The sequence below is a fragment of the Anarhichas minor genome, unplaced genomic scaffold (genome assembly GCF_050575085.1).
Source record: "Anarhichas minor isolate MPS153535 unplaced genomic scaffold, ASM5057508v1 ptg000010l, whole genome shotgun sequence".
NCBI classification, from domain to species: domain Eukaryota; kingdom Metazoa; phylum Chordata; class Actinopteri; order Perciformes; family Anarhichadidae; genus Anarhichas; species Anarhichas minor.
Genome location: NW_027466456.1, coordinates 10864485 through 10887285, shown reverse-complemented (window position 1 = coordinate 10887285; position 22801 = coordinate 10864485). Strand labels below are relative to the sequence as shown.

Sequence of the window (22801 nt, the reverse complement as noted above, 5' to 3'; positions counted from 1 at the left end):
CGTTGAAATTCCCTCCAAGCACACAAACTCCTCCTCCTTTCTGGCAGCAGGCGGAGGTCCCGCCCTTTGCTTTCTCTGATTGGACAATGCTTTCATTTCACGTTTTATCTACTTATCAGAGCCAGTTCCTGTATGACTGCTTATCACCTCCTTCTACTTAAAGTTTGAATCAAAATTTAAGATGACCTATTAAGCATATAATCTTAGATATACCCTAATTTCCAGTTAAAAATCACATGTTGCAGTTGTTTTATTCACTCTCAGTCAAAAGGTTTATGGCACAAATGTTTGCTACAGGGATTGTGCAAAGACATACTTTATGTTTTGGGCAAAATACTATGTTTATTTTTGGTTTGATTATCCCACAATAAATGTTGTGTCTTGTGAGTTCATTGCATACTTTTTTATAAAGTTATGTTTTAGTAACAAGACACTCACAAGCCACCTAAAAGTACACTATTTGCATAATAGCAATGGAAGGTGACATAAATGTGACCTATATGCTTATTATATATATATATATATAGATAGGCCTACAACAATGGCAATTGCCCTGTCAAGTTGGGTGATTGGGATGAGACAATAAAAAGCTTACAGCACCTGGTATTCCCAGGCGGTCTCCCATCCAAGTACTGACCAGGCCCGACCCTGCTTAGCTTCCGAGATCAGACGAGATCGGGCGTGTTCAGGGTGGTATGGCCGTAAGCGAAGAAATAGCCTACCAAACGGCGTTTTAAAGACACTCTAACAGCACTTTCTGCTCTTCTGTCTTCCCAAAGAGGGAGCACCTATTGCCCGGAACACAAACAAACACTCTCGCTATGGTGAAAAAGCAATTGCCTTGATACCATACGCTGTCAATGTTACGTTAATACAGGCTGGATATACCAATTAAGGTTTTGTAAGAAAAAATTAAAAGCCTGACATCATAAAACATGATAAGAGAAAATGACGTGAAATAAAGACTCATAAAGACGGTTGTGTTTGATTAACTGGTTGATTTCATGACAAGGTTATCTGAACAAGAAGAAATGCTTAAAATGTCACTGATCTCAAAATTGTGCAACTATACAGCTATTAAATAGAACATAGAACATACAGTGTAAAGCAGTGATTCACAACTGGTGGGTCGCGACCCAAAAGTGGGTCGCGGACCCGTTTTCAGTGGGTCGTGGGCCTTTGCCTGACAAAGAAAAGAAAAAAAAAAAAAAGTTGTGATTTTATTTTGAAGGCATTTTTTATGCAGCGGAATTATTCCAGCATTTACGGCACTTGTTCAGCGGTGCAGGAAAAACACAGACCAATGCGTTGTGAATCACATCACGTGATGAAGCTCAGCCAATCAAATATGAGTATTCTGACAAGTTTCCTGACTTGAGTGAGATGTACACACACCGTGGGTACATCCCAAGTCTCTTAATTGCATCCCGTTTCCCTCACTTGCGTCCTTTCCTTGCGTCTTAGTCCCTCCCACCAGGGATGCATGGAGGAAACCATGCGAGGAACGAGGAAATATCTTTTAAGAGACATGAGACGTCCTTTCCTCAGTTGCGTCATGTGAAGTGACGTCTGTTTCTGATGATGGTGCTGATGATCACAGCTGGATCAGCTGTCAGTCGGCTTTAACAGCTGGAGAGACTTTTGATAAGTTTGTGTCTGTTCACATGATCACTGTACTTAATAACAGTAACTAATAATACTAATAACTAATAAAGACACACAGTAATCACCATAGAGGTGTTTCTCTCTGTAGTCTGTTTACAAACTGTGTTCTGTTTATAAGCACAGGATGCATTTCTACCGGCGGAATGCGATCATCTTATTTATGAATTATTTGCGTCTGTACGTTTTGAAATTCAGATTGTGACTTCGATATTAAATAACCCAGAATATGATTATTGTTTCTCTTAAATGATAAAACTCATCAAACCCGACAATCAGGAATGAACAGCCTCACCTGACTGAATGAAATGATGATAAATGATGTAAAAAGTGTTTCGTCTCTCCATCTCTCTCTCTCTCTCTCTCTATATATATATATATATATATATATATATATATATATATATATAAATAAGTGTTTCGTCTCTCCAGTTCCCTCTGACTTTAATTGTTTCCATAATAAAAGTTCAGATCATCAAAACACAAATCTTTCTAATAAATGTAGAAAGTTGTTTGTGGTCCTTTTGTTGTTCAGACTACAATGAACATTTATTTAAACCAGATGTTGAATCAGAAACGAATCAAATATAAAGCTTGAGTGTAATCTGTGATCAGTCTTCACTGTTTACATGTTGAAAAAAATCTCATCAATCGATCGGCTGCAGCATCCAATCACATGACAGATGAACAATGAGGGGGCGTGTCGGCCGTTAAAAGACTTCCTGGAAGTCTGTTCTCGTGGGTCCTCGCTCATGGCTCCTCAGAGATCCCTCCTCTCTCCTCGATCCTCGCTCCTCAGAGCTAAATAAGAGCTTTGGGACGGCCGTCAATATGGCGGCGCGGAACAACTTCCGGTTCAAGCGAGGATCAAGGAGCGAGGAAATGAGAATTAAGAGACTTGGGATGTACCCCGTGACACACGGGGAGAGACGAGGATAGAGACAGCAGAGCAGGACTGTTGAGCTGTGAGATGTGAAAGTCAAATCATAGGATGATTTCCAAAAGAGAGAAATATCCAGAGACACCAGAGTCATTAGACTCTGACTGGACAGACTCATAGAGGTGAATTATTCAACACTAATTTCTCTTTTTAGTAGATGAAAAAAATATAATATCGTGGCTTTTTCAGTTCATTCAGGGTGAAGTTAAAGCTGAAGGGCAATTCAGTGAAAATTATTTTTCTAAATTGAATTTCGTTACGTAATTTATTTTTTAATCCAGCCGTTATTTTACTTGAAATGAGAAGAACATTTATTTATGTATATCTATGTATTATTTATAATCCATCCAGTTAAATTTGAAAAATGAGAATATTATTTGTTAAAATATAATTGATGTGTACTTTCTTTATTTGATTTGACAGTTGTTTACTACACAGAGACGTTACTACTACTAGACTTCTTGAATATAGATATACCCAAATTATATATATATATATATATATATATATATATATATATAGATATATATATATATATATATATATATGGGTCGTGGGTCCCGGCTTGTCATTAAGGGGTGATGGTGGGTCCCGCAGCCAGACCAGTTGAGAACCACTGGTGTAAAGAACAACACTTTTTTAAATCAAATGTCAGATAGCACAGCTATTCAAAGGTCAGGACACATTTTGCATAGGCTGTCATCTCAGACAGAGCAGAGGGAGAGGAGAAGGAGGCTCATCAGGAGGAGCAGGAGGCTGGGGTGGATGGATCCAGCGTGGTCGGGTGGGGGCAGATCACAGTTCTCGTAGGGCTCCAGGCAGGCAGCATAAGCAGTGACGTGGGCAATGTAGCTCTGCTCCTGGACCCCGTGGAAAAGATGTGACATGGGGCCTTTTGCAAAGATGGCTACATCTTCTATGCTGTGGGTCTCTGATTCAAGAGGAACAGGAGCCTGCTGAAGATACTCATTAGTTGCTGAGGAAGAAAAGGACAAAGGAGCATTATAGTAGTTTTCTGGCACAAAACGACAATGAAATCCAATGCAGCTAAATGGCAAACTACTTAATCAGATCTTTGACACACAGCAAAAATGGAATATGATAAGTTTTACAGTTGTAGTATTCATTGCATACTGTATAATTGCATTATGTTGTTAAGGATCATTCCCAAAGTTAACAGTCTAAGGTAAATTAAAGTGTATGGCACCAAGTTGTTGGACCGACTGACTGACTGACTGATTTCTTAATTATTATAGAATGATTATAAAGTTAAAGTTTTTCTAGAGCATTATACATTACCTGTTATGCTTATAATATAATAAGTTATTGTTGGTTCTTCTGTTTTTTATTTGTTGCTGGAAAAAAATTCTAAGCCATCTGCTGTGATCCCCCATCTCATTATGTTTTTGCAAACAATTAAAAATGTGCATTGCTGTTGTACAAAATACTACATGCTCACTGCAGAGAAACAATATTTGGTGTACAGTTCATAGGATACAGTTGATAAAGTTGTTACACTCGAGTTAATCGCTGTCCTTTTAAAAGAAACATTTCCAAGAAACAACATTTCCTTGACGCTATAACACGTTTTTTAAATATGAGTGGCATTTGTGTCACACCATAACTTGGCTCTTCGAGCCTCTACAATAGGTATGCTGTTACACCACAAGATGGAGCTACTAAATTACTTTGTCTCACTTACATGAAATTGTCTCATTCATATCGGGGCGTGGTCCTTCTCGGTATCCTGGGCCATTTCCATACACAGCAGTAGTGAAGTGCTTTTTGTCGTCTGCTAATATGCGAGACACTCCTGTAAATCACAGGACAAATTGGTATCTACAGGTTTGTTCACATCTGGAAAGCAGATGTTTTTCATTTTTTTTATTATAAAACCTCCTTTACCTCAGCTCTTATCAAATTCTAAGAGTGCACTTTACCTAAAATAGAGTTTCCTCTGGCAGAATATCCTCCAACGACAAAGACATGGGAGTGGTCAGCAGTGACCACAGACAGGGTGTCTAGCTCACTGGTGAGTTCAGCTGCTCGCCCGATAGCCCGGTCAAACTCAACAGTCTCATAGAGAGCTAGTTTGGCCCTCCCGTCATGGTGACCATGGTCAATTCTTCCGCTTAAAGTCCAAAAGAAAGCAATTCTTAAATAAGCATCAGCAGAATATCCCTCATATTAGTGATCTGTTTTGTTTTTTTAACTCCCATTGATGTACCACGTATTTACTGTAACATAACTTCAAAAGTATATGTTTTAAACCTAATATATCTTCTATTGGAAGGGTGGGCGAGGTTTTAGTTTTCAATGGTTTTGAGCTTAGTGTGTTTAACTTTTAACAATAACACTTATCTTCTACAAAGAGGTAAAATCCCTTTGGGTTCTTGCTGAGAATCTTAATTGCTTTCTCCATCATCTCCGTAAGGGAGGGGTCCATGGATGCATCGCGCTCCAACTCGTAGCGGCAGTCTTTGGGCTCAAAGAGACCTAAATCCAGAAAAAACAAGTTTGAAGAACTCAGAAACACATTCCTAATTTTTCTAATAGAGCTGGCAGTGTTAGCGCCACGACATGATTAAATGTGCATTCATTGAGTTTTTCTGAAAAACAAACAAAAACAACTTGTGTTATGGCTCTAAATTGCAATTAAACTGAGATTGTAAAATAGAAGATGATTTTTAATCAAAACCCTGAACCAATTTGTCCAAGGACAGCTCAGGCAAACCTTTAGTGGTTTTATTGAAAAGTGTCTTCAATGATTAATTGATTGTGAATGAAATTGTACTTCTTACCTATCAGGAAGTCTGTATTCGCAGGATTGATGGCATCAAATTCAGCTTTGTTCCAAACATATTTAGCATTCTGGAGGTAATGAATAAAAACAAAGACATTAATTGGAAGTTTCTGGAAGGGTTGGGGGAGGAAACTTTTTTTTAACAACTCTATAGCGAAAAATGTAGTTGCAGCCAGAGGGACAATTTACCATTTTGTTCTTTAACCACTCTGAAACAAGATTTTGTCCATCATTTCGGTCTCCTCTATAAGTTGGATACTCAGGGTCTGCCGTGGTGTTCGAAAACATGTACTGACGACCTCCACCAAGAATGACCTGGAATCAAATGCCACAGTGACAGTTATAGGCCTATATTCATACTTTGCATTTTAAGCTTTTAGCAGATTCTCTAATCCAGAGTGATATTCCAACTATAAGCCTTACTATCTCGTTGGTTTACTCTACATGCGTTTTCCAAACAACCAGAACTAGACTTGCTGTTTGGTCTTGGCTGATCTGACAGGTGTCATTTTCTGACTAGAGAGCTATATGCATAGCCATGGATATGAATTCTATTGAGTCGCTGCTCTGATGTTCTGCTTCGGAATTACCTTTATATTAAGACTTACATCTATCTCTACGTTATGAACCAGCTGGTAGGCAATGTCACGGCAGCCATTTTGGATTGCCTCAGGGGTGAGGTCGGAGTCAGAATACCAGCTTCGGTCGGCAGTGTGAGCGTAGTTTGCACCAGGAGAGGCGTGCTGCACTCTGGTTGTAGTGACAATTCCCACAGACTTTCCTGCAAAAACACAGAGCAGCTGTGGTCAACATTTTTTTCATGCCGTAAATATTGACATAGATATATATACACTTATGAGATGTTATTTACCACCAAAAAAAAGATCACACCACAGTGAATACAGATGTTATCCATATAAGGTTAGGTCACAAGGACAGATGTTGTGAGTGACAGCGGCCTTACATCCTCTTAACATGTACAAACCAGCAAAAACGTATATGTACAGAGTAATACTGACCTGTCTGACTAAATGTCCTTAGTGAATAACACATCAACAAAGACTCATCCTTACAGTATGAGAGCATGAAACCAGTATAAAGTAAAGCTGTGTGAAGCATGATCCTACCTGCTTTCTTGGCGCGGTTCAAAACCGATGTGACTTCGTTCCCATAGGCAGCCCTACAGTTGCCCTTTGGGGTGGCGGCAGTGACACCCAGGGTGCCGGAATTGGCCTTTACACCACACAAGTAAGCTGTGGCTGTGCCAGCGCTGTCTGGCATCTGCTGGTCCACATTGTACGTCTGCAAGGGTCAAATAGATTCACACAAATGAACGTGAGTATTTATCATCTCAGGCATTTAGCAAGTGCTCTTATCCAGTTACTTACACTCAGATTACATCCTTTCGACTAGGTGGGCATGTACATGTACCCTCAACTCAAACAAGCAATACCCTTAAGTTTAGGAACATTAATAACTGCAATTGAGTTACTGTCTTTGAAATAAAACACCTGGCATTTGGAGTTTAAGTTATTTTGCCTAAACTCAATTCAGTGCTTTCACCATATATTGTGTCCATGGAAGACACATGTTATCTTCATATTGGTCATGCTGACAACACTGCATGTCAGGCATTCATTGGCATTTCATGAATTTTGATGAAATTGTGTTAGCCAGTGTTACAGGCCAAGAGTCAGACCCAAGACATATTGATAACAGGCTGCTTGTGTCACCATGACATGATTATAATAACAGTCTTGCCAACCTCAAAATACAGCCTGTTCACATTCAAACTAAAATCTTTCCCCACATTCAGCAAAAGAGGCAAAACCTATAATTGGCTTGTTAGTGTGGTATGAATGTAGCCTTCTGTAGTCTGTTTTGTTGATTTCTAATTTTTCACCACAAGTGCATGCATCTTATCCTCATTCAGAAAGTTGAAACACACATAGAAGTCTGAATGCGTCAGGGAGAGTGGGCTGACCTTAGACAGCGCCAGGTGAGTAAAGGTATCCATAGCCAGACTGGTCTCCTCCCCAGATTCCCCTGCCAACTGGCCTTTGAGGATCCTGGCAGCAGTCACTGTCGTTACTCCCATACCTGGAAATAGGTGGAGACACACCTGAGTGTTAAAGAACAGGCCGGGCAGGCACAGGGCTGCCATTGTGCACCCTGAACCTCATAAGGCTCAGCTGATGTTAGAGTTTAAAAGGTGGTGAAAGACATCTGAGTTATTTGCAATCACAAATGGTGGAGAATATGCAAAGCAAAAACAGCAATATTCCACATTTCTACTCCTTTACGAACTTGATTATACTTTTTTATAAATTTCATGAAAAATCCAGGGGATCCGGTCCAACATTTGTTGCCAGAGCTTGGCAATCTTTAGGAATTTTTAGTCAAGCTAAATTCCTTCTGCATCTAATGTTAGGACCTACATTTGCTAAAACAAATAACCTATTTTTCTCTTAGTCTATACTTTCCCAGGAGGTCATTATGTTTATCAAGTTGACCATCAGATTAAACAATTCTTTGTATCGTATTTCATCATAGATCTGCAAAATGCTTAATAAAATGAACTGTCAGTTGCTAAAGTCCCAAGTCATTAACGGCACAACTTCTTTCACAGACATGTCACTTATGAGGTGATTAAATGTTACTGATCAATCCCAAATACTGATAAAATCTTAAATAGGCTGTTGTCAGCAGATATGTGGGTTGGGGTGGAGGCAGCTGTAACCATAAATCCATAATTGATTAATTCAAATTGTGCAGGGAATCTGACAGATTCTGATCTTTGATCATGGAGTTAACCAAAGCAAGTACACAGCAGTGATTCCTTTATCTGTGTGTGTCATAATACATCTTATATCAGTAATCCTACCAGTTCAGAGATTTAAGTACTAAAGGGGAGTTGGATCTAATTTAATAGGCGAGTTTCTAAAATGCTAGCTATGCATGGAACGTTTTCTAAACCTGTTGCAGCGATTTACCTTTGTTGGTGTTCAGATCAGTTAAGGACACATGTGGAAATAGCTAGACATGCAGTGTAGACTGTGGTTTAGCCTCAGTTTATTTCGCTACGCTTTGCTTTCCAAGCAGTAATAACTACTGGTGATCAGATGTCAACATTCATCTCCTTGCTCTTTGGGGTCATATAGTGCATTTGGTTTGCATTGAATTCTCTCTCTACCATGGGGAAGTACACCATAATAATGGCGAGACTCACACTTTCAAGTGATAATGGCTTCTGAAAGGAAAAATGCTCTACAAATGAAAGAAACAGCTTTAATGCTGGGAAAAGACTCACCATCCCCCAGGAAGAGGATGATGTTCTTGGCTTGATGAATATTAGGCTGAACATTCAGGGCAGTGTGAAGAGCCTGTCTCGCTTTGTTGTTCCAGTAGCTGGCATGGAGCTCTTCCTCTAAAAGCAAGAAAAGACAATATAGTGTTAAACACAATCACAAGTGACTTAATTAAATGTGCTTTTACATTTTAAATATATATATGGGCCATGCAGGTGATTTGTATTTTATTTGTGTCTGACTTGCAAGAACAGGTGTATGAAAATCAATTCTTACATCACGGTCATGAAAAAATAAGAAATAAAAGTGTTTTCCCATGATCCCAAGATACCATTAAGATGAATGAGAATTAAAAACTAAGGCTGATTATGTGACCTTGCTCAGTCTTTGCTTTTTATAGACACACTCTATTATATATAAAATTGTTGTAACAAATGAATAAAATAACTATTATCATTCTTTAGCCCGTATAACTATTTACACTGTGTGCTGGAACAGAGCATGTCTTTGTGTTATCCTTGAAATCCAGTTGTATAAGGCTAACGTGACATCTGAGAGGGAACATTCTTAGTTTCTGCAGATACCTCATTTTAGTCTAACAGTAGCAATATGTAACAGTTCTTACCTGAAATGGACAAAGTCCAGTTCATTGAAATAGAAATCAATAATCCAGTAAAAAGAAGTTTATGTTGGCTGGCCATGGCGTTGACTGTATGTGAATAAAAAAAGAGCGCTGAAGTGCTTGTCCTTTATAGTTGCAGGCAAGGAGCAAAGGGCACATGGAGGAGCCTTTCAACGTTAGGCAGGAAATGGCCATGAGGTTTCATAATCATTGATCTAAACTGTGATCTAATGTTTCAGTTATCTATTTTTATTGTTGCGTTTATGAGTTCTGGTAAGGAACTTACGGATGTAGACTTAAGTCTACATCCTTAACGTTACGTGTGTAACGTAAAGGCACACGTTATGTTGAATGTTAACCTGAAGCAGCTTTACTCAAAATCGTTTTATAGCCACTATAAATATTCATGTGATGACAATAATTACAGTGTTTTATGGTACTAAAGTGGTGGCTGGTGGAAAATGTTCTCGGTAGGGCTGTGCCACATCCAATCAGTTTCAGCAAACATCCCAGAATGATTTAATGCAAAAAAAAAATGAAGGTATCAAACACGCATTACTACTTTGCAGTTAAATATTTAACATTTATTCCAACACGAAAAAAAGTAGTAAATAAAACTTTGATAAACACGTCAGGACATCTTATTTTTGTCACCCTCACAGGCAATTCAGTATAATATATATATATACAGTATATATATATATATCATATAATAATATTTAGTATAATATAAAACACACACATACATATGTATATATAAAATATAATATAATATAATATAACATGTTTATTTATTGAGATGCCCCTATGGACCTTGTTATAGGAGGTAAAGATCAGGAGAAGTAAACATGAAGTGTAATTAGGAATACTGATGTTAAATTAAGCTATGGTGAGTTTTCACTGTTAAGCAGATGAGACTGAGGACAACTATGTAGAAGAAAAGATGTTCACTTTGCCTAATATGTAGCTTGACAGAGTTCTCCATGTTTGTCCTGGTGTTCTCATGTTTCCTTACCTCCTCATCCCTCACTCCCTAACTGTCCGTGCTGGATCTGTCCCCGTTGTTTTAAAAAGCTAAATACGTTATTAGCATGACTGCATCCAGCTAGACAAACCTGTCTGGTACAGCTAGTAGAGAAGCTTCGCATGTACTGCTTCCCTTTCCCGCTAGTCTGCTGTCTGATTGTGAGGTCAGGCTGATCTGGGATCAGCTCTTTGGCCTGCAGACTCTCCGCCAAAGTTCTCCTCTCAAACGGGCCTTGGAGGAGTAGTGCTCGCGCTGGCGCTCGCGCTCGGATGTAGACTTCTCCTGACGAGAACGCGCAGCTTTGGCGACTTTGGACCCGAGCTGAATCTATTTGAGGACGCTGATTGGCTAAATTGTATGTCACAACATTTATATCTTTAATCAGCAATTGGTTAAACTGCTTCATAGACCCGCCTCTTGTGGGCCATGTATCCATGGCCCCAGCGCTGCTGAGACATGGAGACATGCAGGAAAAGCATATATTTTGCGCAGATATCATAATTTACAAATATTACTGGGTACATTCCATTTTTCACAAACACAAATGTTGACAATTTGTAAAATGTATTATTATTATAATTTAATTTTTTTTGTCACTCAAGGAGGAGCGCTCAAGGTGGGGCCACACCCAATGGCCCTCTGTTGGCCAGCCGCCACTGTGGTACTATATTATGATATATTGCATTGCAATTCTACAATATACATCTTATATTAACATATAGGCCTCTGTTTTTTAACAGATTAACCATTTGTTTATAATACTAATAATAAGGAATTTAATTTACATAGCAAACTTTAAAATACAATCAAATATCAGATGCTTCACACACAGGGTAAAAACAAATATATCACATTAAAACTGATCAATTTACAAAAAAGAAATATGCATTTATAAAGAATGAAATTAAATCATTAACAAAATATTTAAGTTGAAATGTAAACAAAATTTATAAAAAACAAATTAAAAAAGTAAACTCACATGAGTCAGGACACTAGGGAAGGCAGAGAGGATCATGTGATTCGATAGACTGTATATAAGAAGTGGACGCAGTCACCCATTGGTTTGTGGACTGCCGTTTTGAAGCCTTGAGTTCAGCATTTCGGGCATTGCCATCTTAGATTTCGGCCGTCACTATCTTGGCTTTTTGCAACCAGTGAACTAAAGTGACCATATTTGCACTGCAGATGAGTGGCGTACAGTCGCCGTATTAGTTGTAGCCACCTGTCAATCACAAGGTAGCCCGCCCTAAAGCATAACCTGCTTTATCGTCCATTTTTACTCTAGATTAGATTTTAAAACAGTGAGTGAGTCTGAGGCCCTAATTGTTCCTGGGAGCTGATTCCACAAGCAAGGCCTGTGATGGTTAATTTCCACTATGACTTAACTATCTGTTTTTATTGTCTGACCACTCAGTGTTATGGCTCTTTTTGTGTTGACAAAGTTAATCAATGTCAGACATGGTCAGTGAGGGTCCACTCAGAGTTGAGTAGTATTGTGTGTGTGTGTGTGTGTGTGTGTGTGTGTGGGTGGGTGGGTGTGGGGCTTAATCAAGGACATGATATTGTCAACTTAGATAAGAGCTGAATGTGGGTGCAGCCATTTAACCTTTCAATGGTCAATCAAAGAATGGTCGTCCAAATGTCTTAATGATGAACTCCTCCTACCCCACCATGTGCTCAAGGCCTTTATAAGTCGTACACAACCAACACTCTGGGTGCCTTCCTCCTTCAGACCGCATTGCGGTCTGTATGACGATTGAACCTTCTCTGTGCAGAGAATAGATACTTTTAAGACAAACTTCTTTTCTCAATTTCAATAGGACTCACTCTGTACTATTGAATAGTTTTTTCTACCACAGGCCCCAGCAACAAGAAGGCACATCTCACATGCTTGTCAGCTGCGGCATTGCTTTGGACATATTGTAACCTCTGAATAGTTTTGGTTGGTAGGCCTGGTCAGGAAGATCTGAAGTCAGACTGGAAGGTTTTCATATAGAGCTTCATAGGTAGTTGGAAAGAACCGCAGCAGACAGGGACCTGTTTATTATATAGGTTGCCGTGGGGGCAATAGCTTCAAAGCACGCCTTCAATTGTGAAGTGGGATATTAGAATAACCTCGAGTGTCTCCAAATGGCCGAAGCCATGAAAGTCGCTGAAATATAAGATTATTTTCTCTACTGTTGTTATAGTGTGGCATAATTACAGGAAGGTAAAAGTTAATTAAGTTAAGTTTCACTGAAGGGTATGAATTGATGCAAAAATGCACTGAACTCTCCTGTTTATTGCTGTATTTTGTTGATGCCATGAGAATGGTCATGTTCATATATTTATATTTTAGCAATTTGTTGAATTGGAGAAAGGACTCGCCAAGAAAAAGTTGAAATGCTTATTTAAGTAACATTTGCAAAGCAGTATAAAAATACATTGACAAAAATATTTGCTTACAAAATACATTCATGTACAATCCAAATAGATTACATATCAAGTGATCCAGCAGAAAACAGATTTACTATTTGGAAACCAATGAGGTCAAGATACAAACTTGATAAAAAACTGAAAAGTTACATATTTTTCACTCCTGAAAGAGGTACAGCATCTTCATGAGTTCTTGTAAGGTCTGTTGGTGTTGCAGCTTGGCATGGCACGATGGCTCGTAGTTCAGGTTTCTGTTACCATCATATAGTCATTTATTCCTTCCGGATAATGACGATCATGTACATCAGCAGCTGTGTGTCTAAATGTCCACAAGATGAACAGTGAGCCCTCCGCCTGCTTGCTTGTTTCAAGTTATTCTGGGTAAAGCCTCACATTAATACTGCGTGTAAATAGAAAATTACAGCTCCTTGCAAGTGTTAACTAGCTCTGAGCGAGCACAGTGCTCACAGAGTATGTATTTAATGTTGGAAAACAAGAAGAGTATACAAATCAAGCTAACTAATGAAAGAAATAGTTAGTGCAAGTTAGTAGTCATGTTCCAAGTACAGGCTTGAAATAGTCCTTATGAAGTAAATGCAGCTGGCTCTGCAATGACAAAAGTTGCATGAAGTGTTTCTTATAGAGCCACCTTCGTGAAAATGAACGTTTGCATATTTGTCTACGTTCTAGCCTGCAATGCCTGCATGTTTGTATGTTTGTATTTGAATAAAAGCTACTACATGCATGTTAAAGCCTGCATTTTGGATTCACTTGAGGTTACAACTCATGTGAATACACTGGGAATACACTGGGTGATCACGATGTATGTGAGTATTTCTGTTAACACATATAGTACTGTATTTGTCTATCCCTGTGTCCTGACTTGCCAGCCTGTGTGCATACAGTGATTGTGTGTGCTTGTACTCAATAAATGTTAAGTGCATCAAGTGTCTGTATTGCTGTATGCATACAATGTATTTGTGTAAGTGTTTGTGTTGATGTGTGTGTGTGTGTTCGGTGGTCATCTGAGTAACCAGAGGAGGCTAAGCAGGCCAAATAGATGGCTCGGGGTTGTGTTCACACACCCGCTCGAGGTGCGGCTGTGGGGGTGAGGAGGGCAGTTCTTGTAGGGCTCTAAGCAGGCAGCGTAGGCCATGACATGTGCCACGTAGTTCTGCTCTTTTACCCCATGAATGAGGTGAGCCATTGGGCCTTTGGCGTAGATAGCCACATCCTCCCCGCCGTGCGTCTCAGCATCCAATGGGACGGCAGCCTGCTGCATGTACTCCTCATCGTCTGGAGAGAAACGTGTTATATGTAGAATGTAACCAAACACTGTTTTAGACAACTCTCTGCTGGGATCATCAACTGTTAATACAAAACAGATGCTGTTATAGACTATGTCACCGTAAATTAACCATGATGTCTGTCCAGATTAACTTCACTTTGACTGTGTCATATATCATCCACTCTAGAGAGTACCTATAGCTATACGATTATTTTCACCTTATTGGCTGTTGCCAATGCAATTATGTTTTGCAAGTCTTCTGTAATTTACCTTATTAAATTTAATTATTTTCAACACTCCGAACATTATTAGATCATTTTGATGAAATGACGGCTTTTTTTAAATTCCACATTGTGGACAAAATAACTAACTAACATAGTCTTCAGCAGAATATAAATGCTGACTTTTACAGTGCTTCATACATAAAGTTTTATGTCCCTCACTTTTAAATGCATGTTTACTTAAGATGCCAGATGGGTTGAGAGTGCATTTTTGAACTACTGGTTCCAAAAACTTTGGGGGTTTTAAAAGGCATTTCATCCCTGAATAGTGGTATTTCCACCTTCAAGTATACACACTCATGCAAAGATTAAAGCAAATGGTGCAGAACAAGAGGAGGAGGAACTGGATCATTGCTGTCCAGTGTTCCACAAAGAAATACAAATAGCTTTTTTTAAATACAGTTAAGGCCTATGTTGAAAACAGAACAGAGGACAGCAATGGCATGAACATCATATGTCATCTTTGCTTTCCAGAGCAAGACACAGGCATGAGTCAACCGTAACCACATCAGTTCACGCTTTCTCTACACACATCAGCGCAGACGACAGCCACATCTGAAATACATTAGTTTGTGCTTACAGTAATCCACCATTGTGATGTTCCCTCTGGTTCCATTTACATGGACATAGCCGGGGCCGTTGGCGTACAGGATACTGGTGAAAGGCATTTTGTCATCAGCTTTCTTTGGTGCAAGGCCTGAATGACAAAAAATGGCAGAGAAGTTGAGTAATAATACATCGGTCACATTATCGTTTTAGAGGCAAAACAAGCATACAGACTCGCATGTACTTTAAGAGACAAATACAAAACTGAAGCTTCAAATTCTGCTATTTTTGATGTAGGGTTTGCATCTGAATACAAATTATTTACTTTACTTTGTAAATCTTGTAATGGGAAAATATGTCATAGTCTCATGTGAAGGTTTAAAGAATGTAAGTCCTAAAAGTGCAGACACCAAACTGTAGTTTCAGTAGATGACTTTAATTAGTTTAGTATCCAGGTGTCTTGTTATCTGTTATCATTGTGCACTGTTTCTTTCTTCTTCGTAAGACAGAGACACAGAGAGGCCTTGATTAACAGAGATCCTCAGTTTGAAATACTTTTGACTTCCTTTGTGACGCGATATCTGAAGTTGTAAAGGCGTAAACCTTTGCATGCAGATATGATGTGTGAGGGTAAAGAATGTCTATTCTGTCTCTGCAATGGTCATTTTAACGATGTCACAGTGGCTTCAAAGGAAGCATCTGTTGTGAGTTTAAACTGATTATTGTAAGGAAAACTGTGAACAAAGGGATTTGCAAACAGGAGATAAAGCATCTTCCTGACTGTCTTAAATTAAGTATACTAAGGCTCGAAGGATGACCTGCCTTTAACTGTGTTCTTTGTGTATTCTTGTTAGCTAAAGCAGATAACAGGAAGCTGTCTGAGTATAAATGTCCATGCATTGAGACTGTTATGCAGAGCACTCATACAGATCACTGCAATGTGTCTGTGAGACTGTTCTCTTTGCTTGCAAGCAAATAAATTGACTTTACAAACCTTGATCGTTCATCAAAACTCTGTTTTACTTTATATTGATAGAAAACCTCAACTTTCTTCTCCCGACTAGTCATAAGAAATATTCCACAACAATCTCATGTTTCTCAGTATGATTTTCATGCCAATTTCAATCTGGACTGCGTTCAAGTGTTTGCGTTGAACCATACCAAAGATGGGATTCCCTCGAGGTGTGCTACCGCCAAAAGTGAAGACGTGGGAGTGGTCAGCAGTGACCACAGTGAGAGTATCAGATTCCCTCGTTAGCTGCGCAGCGCGATGAATGGCTCGGTCAAACATCACAGCTTCTGTCAGTGCCAATTTGGCAATGCCATCATGGTGGCCATGATCAATTCTCCCTCGTAAAACAAAACCACAAAAACAAGAAAATTAGACCTGCCTCAAAACATCCCACTAGTACTACACTGGACTCATTTTAGTAGAAGCTAAAAGGAAAATGCCTGTTGGATTATGCTACATGTTGTTTTTCCCTTTAAATTTAAAAAAAATTACAGAATTAATTCCCGGTTTTATATTGACAACCTTGTATTCTTAAAATCTGATAATACTCTCATCATGACAAGCTTGATGAGATTTTGCATTAGTGGACTGTTGATATAGTACTCATCTTCCACAAACAGGAAGTATCCTTTCGGATTCTTGCTGAGGATTTGTATGGCTTTCTCTGTCATCTCCACAATGGAGGGGTCACGTGTGCTGTTCCGGAAAACCTCGAATCGCATGTCCTTTGGCTCAAACAGACCTGGAACCAACAAAAAGAAGGAAATCATATTTTGTGAGCACTGTAGAATCAAAAGAAGAAATAATTTGACATTGTAAGGTGGTCGGGCTTAAAAGGTTAATATACCCACCCATGAGCCGGTCAGTAGCTTTAACATTTATCTCATCAAACTCCTTCCTGTGCCAAACATAGCGTGATTTCTTATTCTGAAAATCAAACCAGTAGACACTTGAATCGTTTCTTAAAATATATGGAAATATCCAAAAGCAATGTTATTTAAATCCTACTGGTTTAGCCTTCAGCCACACGTCAATGAGGTTCCTCTTGTCTTTGCGGTCCCCCTTGCGAGAGTTGGAGGTAGGGTACTCGGGGTCTGGAGTTCCTTTTGGTGTCATGTACATCCTCCCTCCCCCGAGAATCACCTTAAAGGGACACCAGGCAGAATAGGATCATTATATTTAATAGCCTATGATGGTCATTGTACTGATAAACTATACTGCCCTAACAATAGAGCGCAGTGTTTTTCACAGAACTGTTGATCTAATAAACTACCAAGTGTTTAACTTAATTCTTATGTGTAAATACTTATTTGATTATACGGCTAGAATTTAATCCAGTAATACTCCATAGATTAAGTATTAAACTCTTAACAAAATAAATGCACCAAACGTCGTTGTTCTAACATACATCAATATCAACATTGGTGACCAGTTGGGTTGCAATGTCGACGCAGCCCTGTCGGCGGGCGCTGGAAGGAAGATCTGCGTCACTGTACCAACTGCGGCTGACAGAGTGGGCATAAGCAGCGGCCGGGGAGGCATGCTGGACACGGGTGGTGGTCACTACACCAACTGATTTACCTGGACAAAGCAGAGAGACACTGAAATCAGAGTGTAACAGTTTAGTTCTTAATGCGTGTAGCCAGAGTCCTGCAGTCCTTCCTGGTTATGTAATGAAGCCAACTAAAAGAGGTATAAGAGGTTCCAGTTAACCATATGACTTATCGGTCTAAGGTTGTTTCTACGGAAATTAAAAATGGAAATCAATGCTTCTTAGATATATTGTGTAATGCTTGCTGCTCCAATGATTAATAATTACATTTTTAAAAATGGTTGCCTTTGGATGACATTGCTTTATTGGCACAACCCTTTCAAGTTCAACTTTGATGCATTCTAGAAACTTTGCATAATTAAAACTTTATGGATTTTTTGGAAATACTTCAGTATAAAGATGTATGCAGACTATAGAAAAAAATATCACTTTATTCCTCGTATATTATTTGAAGGCAGATATAGTCATTGCATAGCTTGAGATAAGAATATAATTCAAACCAGTTGACCTTTTGAGTACACAGCACACCCGCCATACTTAGCCAAGCCAGAAGGTGTCTTTACCTTGAGCTTTAGCACGTCGGAGAACTGAGAAGACCTCGTTACCGAAGGTGGTGTTACACTCGTAGGCCACTGCGTTAGCGCTAAGCCCCACTGTTTTAGCGTTGGCCTTCACCCCACAGTGGTAGGCTGTAGCCGTGCTGGCGCTGTCTGCTACCTGCTTATCCACGCTATAGGTCTGTGGAGTAAAGGACAGGAAATAAACATGTATTTGAAGTAGTATCTTCATTTTTTTAATATAAGTTAGAACACAGAAACACAAACGATGCTGAATTCTCAGACTAAGTCACACTATCACTTACACTTAAGTCACAATAATTCAGGGATTATACTTGTCCGTGTAGCTGAATCCAACCTGTTTACCACAATGTCAGCATTTTCAGTTTAAGTGCTGTTTTTAGCTAAATCCCTTAACACCATAGGTTTACCGATTTAAGTCAGAGCGGGATAATATGAGGCAAGTTGCAACATGTTAAAAGACCAAAGTATGTAAAAAATGGAGACACACACACACACACACACACACACACACACACACACACACACACACACACACACACACACACACACACACACACACACACACACACACACACACACACACACACACCATTTAACCACCCACTCTTTTTTTCTACCTCTTTCTCCATGTGTCACACTGTACTGATTTACCAAGGAACCACAGACACATAAATACACTCCTGAATAACATATACACACATTCATCATTTACCAGTGACACCTGTACATGTTCCTGTTGTGATTAGGATTTGTCATTTATTATAGCTTTTCATGTGATGTGACAACGTCTCCTTAATAACATTTGATTTGTATTAGCCGATTATAAGTTTAAATGGGAAAAATAAATGTATTTTTATATATACGCATTTAAAAAAACTTTAACAGTTAGTTAAGACATGTAAACAGGCCAAAGTGATTATTTTTATTATGGCCTTGCACTCTGTGACCCCTGAATTGCTTTGTCTTCACACACACACACACACACACACACACACACACACTCAAACAGACACACACACACACACACAATTCACATAGCACTGAAAAATATACTCATCGTGACAGTATAGACACAGAATTAGTTATAAAATACCCTTTTTTCTAAGAAATGGAGAAATCATTCATAAAACACAGCTGAACTTACATGAAGAAACCCTACTGGCTCTTTCATATTAGAAATGGTATTGTAGTCGACATTTGGATAATTTGTTAGTGAATAATGCCTGATGAGCTACAGGTCAACAGTGTTGTGCGGTCACCTTTGACAGGGCCACATATGGGAAGGTATCCATGGCGAGCATCGTCTCCTCCCCTGACCCGCCGTCCATCTGACCTCGCAGGATTCGAGCTGCCGTCACTGTGGACACACCCATCCCTGGGAGACAATGATTTACAGGCAACGTCACTGATAGGGTCCATCTATTTATCTTTTTAGCTTCACTATCTCAGTGTACTGACATATTGAATCAGATCTTACAGAAACTGACACCGTGCCCAGAATACTGCCCTGTTGTGAAAACTTCTTAAAATCCAGACCAAATTTATTAAAATGTGTATGTTTTAAAAGCTCAGACTCAGATTGAAGAAAAAAAATATTCAGTAATTCTCTAAACAAACTAAATGAAAGCATGTCAAGGAATCAACTGAATCCACTAATCTAAAGGGCATTTAAGGTTGTTTTCTAGAACTACACTTTCAAACAAACTCAGCACAGAGACCAACACTGACTCTTGCAGGCTCAGACCATTATTGGTCGAACATACTGTATAGTTGCTATGTCACAATCTGGCATATATTACATGAAACATACAGTATTTGCCTTTTAATTTTCTAAAACAATTAAGGGACTTGTTTTATCTCTTCCTGTGGTCCACTCGTGTATTTCACTCCTGACTTTGAAAACCATACTTTACGAAGCCCATGTCACAGTGATGCACTCTCCCTTCAACATCATAGTCATAAAACCGAGAACGTGCTCTGGGCATTACTGGAAAGATGCACAAAGAAAACTCAGCCTCGACCACCCAGAAATGTGACTAAGTAGGTCTGATTTAAAGCAGATATTCTAGTGGTTCACAGAAAACTTTACTCTTAAATCTCTGTTCCGTTAAACAGCTCCCCTTTAAAAAAAAAAAAAAAACGTCATGCCTCACCAGCTGTAAATATACCACACCAGTGACAATTATTGTGAAGAATCTTCCAATCAAATCCGATCCAGATGGAAAGTTTGTGGCAGTAGTTGTACCTTCGGTAGACAGTACAGTCACAAATGCCTAAATGCCAGGTTACACTGTAGCACGACAGGAGTGGATCCTCAGGGTGACAGCCAGCTCCTGCCACCTTAAAGGTATAATATTTTACATTTGTCGGATGCTGTTCGTAAACACACATAATTCAATTAAGCCCAATGAGCGAGCAAGTGAGAGACAGCGGCGATGGTCGAGCAAGCTATAGAGTGAATGAGGAGAAGAAGCAGCATTAACAAGGACAAAACAGTGAACCAGAGAAATAAAATGTTAATTTCTAATTATTTCACAGCAGTTACGTTTTAAAGTACAAAGAAATGCAGCCCAAGGGCAAGCTTCATCTTGTCCTCTCTGTTTGTGTGTGTGTGTGTGTGCCTCGGTAAACAGACACAGAGCTATACTCTGCAAACAGCAGAGGTGAGAGAGGAGCAAGGGAAAACACAGCGATGTCACAACTTATTCTCATCCGTCTAATACGGCTGCTTGGTATCTGACCGAGCTAAATAGGGGACTTGTGCCTCGGTATCAGACATCAAGCGGCGGGACAAAGCGGATCATTTGTCAACTTGAATGGGCTGCACACCCTGCACGCTGTTATTGGCTGGGGGTTACACCTCCACATGGAGGCTTTCAGGATGGGGGTTGTGCAGTGAGCAGGCAGGAGAGACTGCCACTGCTGTTTTGTTTATGTTATCAATTTAGTTATATTCATGGTTTTGTTTTGCATGGTTTTGTTTTGCATGGTTTTGTGTTGGTAGTTTGTTCATTTAGTTACCCTATTTTATTATAACCTGTGTCACCAAGTATATTAGATACCTTTTATGGTTTTTTAATTTATTAGATTTGATGGACTTCCTGTATTTTAATACCCTGTTAATTGTTATAATAAATGTCGTAATCTTGGGGTAATCCTTGGTCTCAGTAAGTCATTCACTGCCACATGTACCCTTATATAGAATCTGTAGGCTTTTTAGTGGTTTGAGCCGGTATTAAAGGTGCAGTGCACTGAAAATTTTTAACCCAATCCGGGCCTTGCCGTGGCCCGTGGTCACAGAAGCTTTAAATTTAGGCATCAGAAACTTCTTGGTTAAGAGACAAATCTTTGTCAGGAACCAGGTAGGAGAGGCAACATGAGATTAATGCCTTTCTACTTGATTCATTACTCACACAACTCCATGCGTTTTCTGGTCAAGTCTACATAAACGTAATCGATTTTAAGCATTTGAACAATTGACTAAAGCTGTCCAGCTTTCCCATATATAGACACACACCTGCACTACCAGTCACTCACAGTCTGCTGTCCAAAGGGCTTTCCCTCTATCCATTCTGAGCACAGTAAACACTGAACACACTTGTCTAGCACTGTCTTGCATTGAATATTGAGCTGTATTTGTCATTGAGGCTGGAAGTAGCCTTTTCAAACTTATATCACAGTCAAGTCAGTGTTGAATGTTTGCTGGAATAGATTTCATAATGATAGCATGACCTACCGTCGCCGAGGAACAGGATGAGGTTCTTGGCCTGGTGCTCCCGAGGGCGGAGTCTCAGCGCAGCATCCAGTGTTGCCCTGGCCTGAGCATCCCAATAGGCTGGTTCTCTCTCACGTTCATACAGTGCTGCTATGTGGAAACACACATAAATGGGGAATGAGATAGGTATGTGGGGATTGTGGATGCATAGGAGGGAATCTCAGAGATTTTGCATCGTGGTCTATGTATGCGTGGAATTGTAAAGCTCCAGTACATAAAAGCTTCAAGTGTTTCTGTGGGTGCCTGCACACTCATGCATCTCTCTCTGTCTTCTTCTGATAATTTGAATTATATTTAGCCTTGGGTTACAAGAGGTTTCTCAAAAAAAGCAAAGAAGACACTTTGGTTTGTGTCCATTCATGCCCACTGAGAGTCACAGTGAAGGAGGTCAAACAGGAAAATTCCTCCTGCCAAAGATGAAAAAACAACAGAAAGACAAACAGCCAACCCCACATTTTACATAAACAGGTATAGACAAAAATATAGTAACACACGCTTTTGTGCACCTACACTGACACAGTGCAACGCAGTTAAATTTCTCAAGCAAAAGTCTGTCCTCACACACTCACCCTTTCCCAGGTTGAGGTTACCTGCTTGCACGTCCATTTGTCTGCCCACAAAATGCTACTAATATCCCAACCGCAGGCAGCAATAATAAGTCTGTCGTCTCCTCACCTTGGCTCTCCATAGCGGCCCGGCCCACAGCCAACAGTATGGGGCCCAGAAGGATAAGCAGGAGATTGTTGGTCCTGCAATGTGGCGTCTGCATCTCTAATCCGAGCAACCTGGAGGCTGGAGAGGTTGACACAGCCGGCTTTCAGCGCAGCACACCGAGACCCAAAGAGGCACAAGCAGAGAGTGAGTGTGGCTGCTAAGACCTCTGGCCCTGCCTTTTTAAAGCCCCACTGGGTGTATAGTAAGGAAGGGCCCAAGCCAGCTCATAGGCTTAGAGCCATAAAAGGGGGACGGGAAAATGTGAGAGAAGGAGG

At 39.7% G+C, this 22801-nt stretch overlaps 2 protein-coding genes and 1 non-coding gene across 4 annotated transcripts; all 3 read right to left on the bottom strand.

Annotated features, from left to right (window-relative positions):
* Positions 1 to 588: 588 nt before the first annotated feature.
* Positions 589 to 707, bottom strand: LOC142947191 (5S ribosomal RNA). Its single transcript, XR_012953284.1, has one exon. It is a non-coding gene; the product is annotated as a 5S ribosomal RNA (ribosomal RNA).
* Positions 708 to 3306: 2599 nt separating this feature from the next.
* On the bottom strand, positions 3307 to 9414 carry LOC142946682 (intestinal-type alkaline phosphatase-like). Its single transcript, XM_076088139.1, has 11 exons — positions 9339 to 9414; positions 8716 to 8832; positions 7390 to 7505; positions 6533 to 6707; positions 6014 to 6186; positions 5595 to 5720; positions 5404 to 5473; positions 4960 to 5098; positions 4543 to 4733; positions 4305 to 4415; positions 3307 to 3578 (listed from the first exon to the last, which is right to left on the bottom strand). The coding sequence occupies exons 1-11, from the start codon at positions 9412 to 9414 to the stop codon at positions 3307 to 3309; spliced, it is 1566 nt and encodes a 521-aa protein (XP_075944254.1).
* A 4384-nt stretch (positions 9415 to 13798) lies between these two features.
* Positions 13799 to 22581, bottom strand: LOC142946996 (intestinal-type alkaline phosphatase-like). Of its 2 annotated transcripts, none has more exons than XM_076088637.1 (11): positions 22488 to 22581; positions 21774 to 21902; positions 19297 to 19412; positions 18020 to 18194; positions 17313 to 17485; positions 16913 to 17047; positions 16756 to 16831; positions 16512 to 16646; positions 16054 to 16245; positions 14927 to 15043; positions 13799 to 14073 (listed from the first exon to the last, which is right to left on the bottom strand). In XM_076088637.1, the coding sequence occupies exons 1-11, from the start codon at positions 22579 to 22581 to the stop codon at positions 13799 to 13801; spliced, it is 1617 nt and encodes a 538-aa protein (XP_075944752.1). The 2 variants fall into 2 exon arrangements, with proteins under 2 accessions (XP_075944752.1, XP_075944753.1); XM_076088638.1 differs by having other exon boundaries at positions 21774 to 21899.
* Between the last annotated feature and the right edge of the window lie 220 nt (positions 22582 to 22801).

Excerpts from the sequence above, each read along its gene's own strand:
- LOC142946682 (XM_076088139.1), bottom strand. The coding sequence starts at position 9,414 with ATGGCCAGCCAACATAAACTTCTTTTTACTGGATTATTGATTTCTATT. Across the intron at positions 8,833-9,338 it reads CTGGACTTTGTCCATTTCAG|AGGAAGAGCTCCATGCCAGC; the intron begins GTAAGAACTGTT and ends TCTTGCTTTTAG. Across the intron at positions 6,708-7,389 it reads CTCACCTGGCGCTGTCTAAG|ACGTACAATGTGGACCAGCA; the intron begins GTCAGCCCACTC and ends TGACCCTTGCAG.
- LOC142946996 (XM_076088637.1), bottom strand. The coding sequence starts at position 22,581 with ATGCAGACGCCACATTGCAGGACCAACAATCTCCTGCTTATCCTTCTG. Across the intron at positions 15,044-16,053 it reads TCGAGGGAATCCCATCTTTG|GCCTTGCACCAAAGAAAGCT; the intron begins GTATGGTTCAAC and ends TTTGTCATTCAG. Across the intron at positions 14,074-14,926 it reads CATCACAATGGTGGATTACT|ACGATGAGGAGTACATGCAG; the intron begins GTAAGCACAAAC and ends GTTTCTCTCCAG.